The sequence below is a fragment of the Crocuta crocuta genome, unplaced genomic scaffold, assembly GCF_008692635.1.
Source record: "Crocuta crocuta isolate KB4526 unplaced genomic scaffold, BGI_CrCroc_1.0 scaffold218, whole genome shotgun sequence".
Lineage (NCBI taxonomy): Eukaryota > Metazoa > Chordata > Mammalia > Carnivora > Hyaenidae > Crocuta > Crocuta crocuta.
In genome coordinates, this window is record NW_027533170.1 from 5,009,288 (window position 1) to 5,015,784 (window position 6,497).

A 6,497-nucleotide genomic window follows, 5' to 3' on the forward strand; every position below is an offset into this window, starting at 1 on the left:
AGTTCACAACTGCCACAAATCTAAGGAAATGTATTGGAGAGAACATCTGAGAAGGGCTAGAACTGTAAAAATCAGAAACAAACAAACAAACAAAAAAACCCAAAACTTTGGCCTAACTGGACGAGGAACCCCATTCACGGTTCAGAAGAGAAGACCAAATAAGAAAACGTGGGCCAACAGTGAGAAATCAGAATCTGAGTGCTGAAACTTAGGAAAACACTTTTCACTTTGACTTCGGGGTGAACAGTCCAGTGGAGCCTCACAGGGTTTTGTGTTCAAAAGCAACTACATATTTGCCACAATTACTTTTCATCATCTGAGCGAGAAGGGAGACAGGACCAGATGAAAGACTTAAACCTATGTATATGAAACAGATTTTGCAATTCCTCAATTCAGATTTTGGAAAAAGATCTGTCCTCTCCCACCCCAGTCCTCAGCACAATGTATGACCTGATACACTTATCTTGACTTGTGAAATAATGGAGTTTTAGAATAAGTTCACGAGTTTTTAAAAAATATTTATTTAGTTAAATAAATCAACATCAACAGCTGCTTAACAGTGATAAAATAGACTTTTATTTACTTTGTTGAGTCAGAGGGTCGTAAAAAAATTATTGCTAAAGTAGATATCAGGCAAACAGAAAGGTGCTTTAGAAGTCCAGTTACCTTGGAGTTTATTTAAACTAAGAGAAAAAGGTCATAATGTTTTCATGCAATACATACTTGATTCTTTAAATAACAAGTGTGACAAGTAACAGAAAGAACAATGGAATGCTGCACTTGTGATCCATACAAAACACCAACATTTTGGATTGTACAGTTGAAAGGAATGTCTCCAACACTTCTTGAAACACTGTAGTAAGTAGCCAGTACAGAGAGGCATGCCTTACGTGGACACAGGACCGCAGTTTAGAAAAGAAAGCGAAATATCACACTGGAAAACTACCCCATTTCTTCAAAAATCACTGAGCAGGAAAAGAAACATTGAACTTCCATACCGATTTTACACAACTTCTCTACAGTACCTTGACTTCAATCCAAGAGCAAAAGTTAAGACTCTCCTCTATTTTTGGTAAACAACTGCATGGTAAACTTAGATGACTCTCCCCCTGGATTTTACCTGGGAGTGGCCTTTTTATTTATTTATTTTTATTTAAAAGAGGGCAGGTTTGGCACTTTTATACTGATGTCACCAATGTTAATATTTCTTGGGATCTCAGGAAGATTCATATTCTTTACAGCTGATACAGCACGGGCTGGAGCTCCTGCTAAGCCAGCCTGTATACAGAAGCAAATAAAAGAAAAAGAAAATGTACAACTCAGGTGTAGCTCATCAAAGAACACTAAGAATGGAGGACAATGATCAAAGATTTTCATATAACAAGCTTAGAGACCAGATGGTAGTTGGAATTGGTATGGGATGGTTACTTTGAAAATCTAATCTATAAAGAGAAAACAGTTGACACATTAAAAAGTACAGTGAATACATGCGATGGTAACAACAAAGATTTAGATACAAATTAACCTGTGCTACTTAGATACTACATACAATATGCAAAGGACAAAAACTACATCTTTACCTATATCCTGACTTACTAACTTATGACAGAAGCACAAGGCATCTTTTACATTAGTTTCCTTTTTAAACATCTCTTGCAACAATCATGACAGATTCGGGTTTGGGTTTTTTTGTTTTGGGTTTTTTTTTTTTATTTTGGGGGGATTTTTTTTTGCTTTAAAATAGCATTTATTATCAAACTGTGCTGTGAAATAAAAACTGAAAGTAATAGATCATGCTTAGTTAATTTCTTTACTTAGAGCCAAATCCTTAAAAGATTTCAAAATGACAAATTAAAAAAACATTCTTGTAACTGTGGAGGCTCTTCTAAACTTTTCTAGGAAAGTTCTAAAACATTGGGGAAAAAAAATCAGGCTTTTCAAAAAGCCTCAATCCAAAGAGAACTGTTATGCCTAAAAATGAAATTGCAACAGAGAGGATCTTTCCAACCCTTCAATGCATTAGAGAAAATATAATGATTAAAAATACTCTGCCGTATAAAGTAGATTCAACAACATATGTTCGTTTACAATATACAAATTTAGAGACAGAATAGGGTAAATGAAAAAGGCAGTATTTATATAAATAACTGAATTTTAAAACTTCCAGAAGCACTAGTGTATATTATTTGACTTTCATCTTAGTAGGGAAATTTATAATTTGTGATGTAATTTTGAAAGAAAAAATGTTTAAAATTGAAAAGAAAAATGCAAATGTGTCATCTTTCTCAAATAGCTACAAGAGTCTTCATACTTTCAAGTTTTAATTTATATTGAGATTTCATCCATTTTTATTCAGGTGATATAATAAAGCCAACAAACACATCTGAATTGAGTGGCACACATCATCTTGCACAAAAGCAGACAATTAGGTAACAAAAACAAATCTTCCGCTTTGCTTCGATCACACATATGAGACAACGTCTGTGTAATTAGAAACACTAGCTTTAAGTCCCTTTTTGAGCTTTCAGGTCTTTTTCTCATATGTAATCCTACCTCTTTTGTTAATTAAAATAATAGTAATAATAAAGCTGTTACCTGAGAAAAATCTTGACTGATACAAAATAGGCCAGTGTAAACTATTTGCTGAATAAAGGATACAAACATTGTTAAGCAATGAAATAAAAGCCATGGATTATCAAGTCAGAATTGGAAATAATAGAAAAAATCAGTAAAATAGTATTAATAATAGCTATGGTCCACACAGGCAATGATAAGGGCGATATAAATGAAACACTCCATATCCAATTAAAGAGTGAATAGGGAGGGCCGGAGTATTCAATTTTCATAACTGAACAGAGGTTAGTTGTTTCTGATTGACCTCTACATTTATACCTACCTGAAGCAATGCAGTTATTTGTATATCCCCAAAAGATGTTGGAGATACGAATAAATATCACGTAGGGTAGCATGAATCATATTCAAAAGGGTCTTTAACCTGATTATTTCAAGGTCAACGTCTAACTACCAAAATTTAGAATGGTTTAGGATCAAAGAAGGATCCATCTTGTAGGCCCTCTTCCTTTTTACCCAAAATCTGTTGTCTGCCAAGGAACAAAAATTATTTTACAGAATTACAGCCATCCTGCAGCTAGTATCATTTTCCCAGGTAGAAGGATTTTGTAATTTTTCTAATTAAAAACCAGCTTGCCACCATTTTTACTTGGATGTGTCTAAACAGGGTACCAATGATGAGCAGATTATAAAAAAAATATTGATAAGATATTTGAATACAAATATTTTAAAAGGCATGAATTAGTAGAGGATTTCATTACTGAGACAGAGACAGAGACAGAGAGAAAGTAGATATGTGTGTGTTTTACTGGATGCTATGGTTTTACTTTTATAGAGTGAAAGTAATTTTTTTCAGTATGACATTAAATGTCATTGTCAAGAAGCCTTCTTTTCCGTACTACCCTGTATCATGAACAGCTCTAGATTGAACTTGAGCAAAGAAAATGAGAATAAAAATGCGTCCTGTTAACTTTCTTTAAAGTTGTTTCTTTGTGACCAAAGATGGTGTTGACAGTCAGCTGCTAATGAGAATACATAAAGTCAATATAGCAATTGATTTAAATAGCATATCTGTGCCACGTTCTTATTATGTAAAACCAAAGAAGTTTCTAAGTACAACAATCTACAATTGCTCTAAACATAAGCAGCAAGCCAGAGACATGCAAAGGATGGTAACTATTCAGAACACGCAAATGAATTAAGAGAATCAAATTATTTCTCAAGCATGTTCAATACTTTTGTGTAGTAGGTCATGAATTTAAATGGTAGGAAATAAAAAAAAACCTGTAATGTGTACTTCAATTAAGTTTTAATTGAATGAACATTTTAAGAAGTCAGATTCCGCAGAAAATAACATATAAGAAAAATATAAGGAGGACTGCTGATCAGTAAGTAGATGCTTAAATGAGCTATCAATATCTATAAATAAAAACGGAGGGCTTTAAAAAGGAAAAAAGACTACTCAGGTGGTCAACACCAGAAGAAGTGCTATAAAACAAATTTCTTTTTCAGACTTCCACGACAGTGAAGTCTGAAACATTTTCATTCAAGGAAAACAAAATGTAAATGAGGTAATTTGCCATTAGGAGATTAGTTTGCCAACAGAGAGGTATATACATTTTATCTCAGTTAAGATTTTTTTTTCTTCAGTAGACACATTCAAAGCAAAAGATACTTGTACTAATTAATTTTTTGAACACTAAAATTTACAGAAATTAGGCTTACCTGACTTGTTGGTAGTGTGTACAATTTAAAAATGCAAAATTAGGATACTCTTGACAGCACAACATAGCTGTGAAAGATCTGAGATTATGCAGCTGACACAAAGCAGAAATAAAAAGAATGAAACCCTACTGGAGAAATAACTTGTTTCCGTCTATGTTATTTTACTCGAGCACCACCATGGCAGGTAAACCGCAGCGACTCCACTAACAGAAATAAATACGTGAACCCAAAGCAGTTAAGAGTATGAATTGGATGAGAGAATGAGGTACAGTATATAAAAGAATGGTCATGTTTTCTCTCCCATGAGATTAAATAAATTAACAGAATTAAGAGAAAGAAAACAAAATGAAGTCTGCAAGTATACCAAAATGAGGCCAAACAGATAGAAGACTTATACAGACATACTCTCGGAAATTTCAAGCACTTGAATCACAAAGATAGTAATGGATGGAATATGATTTGTTTTTGATTTTATTTTTAAATTGCCAGACCCAAAAATAAACAAAATATGTGCAAGCAAAAGTGAAAAAGCAGCACTGCTAAAATAGATTTCAAAGTCTCCCTTTTCCTCATGCAATAAAGCAATGAACTTTCTTGAAGGGAAAAGGAAAGAATCTGGATATTGATTTCATCTAAGACATCAAATACTGTCCTTCCATCTTAAAATCTTTTTTCCAGCTTGCAATACAGAGTAAAATGGTAGCGGGATTAATTTGTGCAAACTGAAACCTTCACCCACCCTTCTACTGGCAGTTGCTATATGCACATTCATAATTTTGACCTAACAGCAAAGTGAAAGAACATCAACATCAATAAACACAGTATTAAATGGTTTCAGACTCAAAATCATTAACAAAATAATGGCAGCTTTTGAATGCACGTTTTGAGCAAAATAGGAAATGTCGGTATTTTAATTTCAGAACGTAAAAGAATAACTTAATCTGGGATCGTGTAACAGGCTTGTTCTTTGCTTTAAAGGTAGTGTTTTAATACTACAATTAGAAACTGGTTAGAAATGCTAATGACGGTCCTCTAGGGAGCAAGAACTGTAACGTTTTATCAAAAAAATTTATCATAATTAGAATATTTAAAAATGTATAAATCTTCCCAATCATATAGACATTTTATAGAATCTTCAGTTACAGTTTTCACTTCTAGCACAGGATTTGCCTGTGTGAAATAGATATAGCCGACTAGTGCCCAATTCGCGGATTTACTGTAAGTAGCTCTGGCTGTGACAGTGAGCTGAGGGGTCCTCACCGTAATTGTGTAGAAGAAAAGAATAACTGCATGTCAGGGTATGTAGCAGGGACCAACTCACAGCCTGACCTGCCAACATCGCTGTGTCTCAGGGCCACTTTTCCTATTCTCCACTCTCTGAAAATAGAAACTTGATTTCAAAAAAGAAGAAATCGAATTACTAGCTCCGGTGATGGAAGTTAACAGACCCAAGTGGTTCTCGGCTAGAAAATACCGACCTGACATACATGAAAGCCTAGATCATAGACACTGGCAGGCACGTGGATCAGGGGAGTAAATCAGACCATTATGGCTTCTCTGCTCCAGGGATAAAGCGATACAGATCTGAGGACCAAGTGGGGCACCCCTCCCGTCACGACACACCCGCAATCTTGGGACAAGAGATTAAGAAGCCACCTGAACACTGCAGCTTCTGAAACCTGTCCATAAAGTAATAATGTCGTGGCTGAAAAACAATGCCAAAATCTCAGTGGCATTTGTCCAATTAGTCAAGTGGCTCATCTAACTTGTGAATTTATAGATGTTTTCCCCTTCTATGGGACTCAATATAGTATTTCACTTTGAAATTTTTTAATGGAGGCCTGTAAACATTTTCATTTTTGTACAAAAAAAGCTGTTCATCATCATTCAGATCGAAATTTCTACACAATACATTACACAGTTAATTTCGGGTGTGAAAAAATGCACAGGAAATGTCAGAGGATATAGTTTTACGGAGTCTTATTATAATATGTTTGGGATGACAGAAGGTTGTTATGCTGGAAAGCCATTTTATTTTGGTCAAAATATTTAATTCCAATTTTTAGAACATGTAGTGCAATTTTAGGAGACTTGTTACCTGATACTTTCTGTTGGCTGCTTTTAATATGCACTTGTTAGTCAAAACCATAAAAGCAATTCTGTTAAGACTTTGGAACTGAAAACCATTTGGGGGGGGGGGG

At 34.4% G+C, this 6,497-nt stretch overlaps 1 protein-coding gene across 1 annotated transcript in view; it reads right to left on the bottom strand.

Annotated features, from left to right (window-relative positions):
• Positions 1–553: 553 nt before the first annotated feature.
• The window catches only part of AP3S1 (adaptor related protein complex 3 subunit sigma 1), a 63,866-nt gene continuing 57,922 nt past the window's right edge, over positions 554–6,497 (bottom strand). Inside the window, exon 7 of the mRNA XM_077746325.1 lies at positions 554–1,278. Within this exon, the coding sequence (XP_077602451.1) occupies positions 1,150–1,278 (129 nt within the window). The 3' untranslated portion in view covers positions 554–1,149. The remainder of the gene's footprint in view (positions 1,279–6,497) is intronic.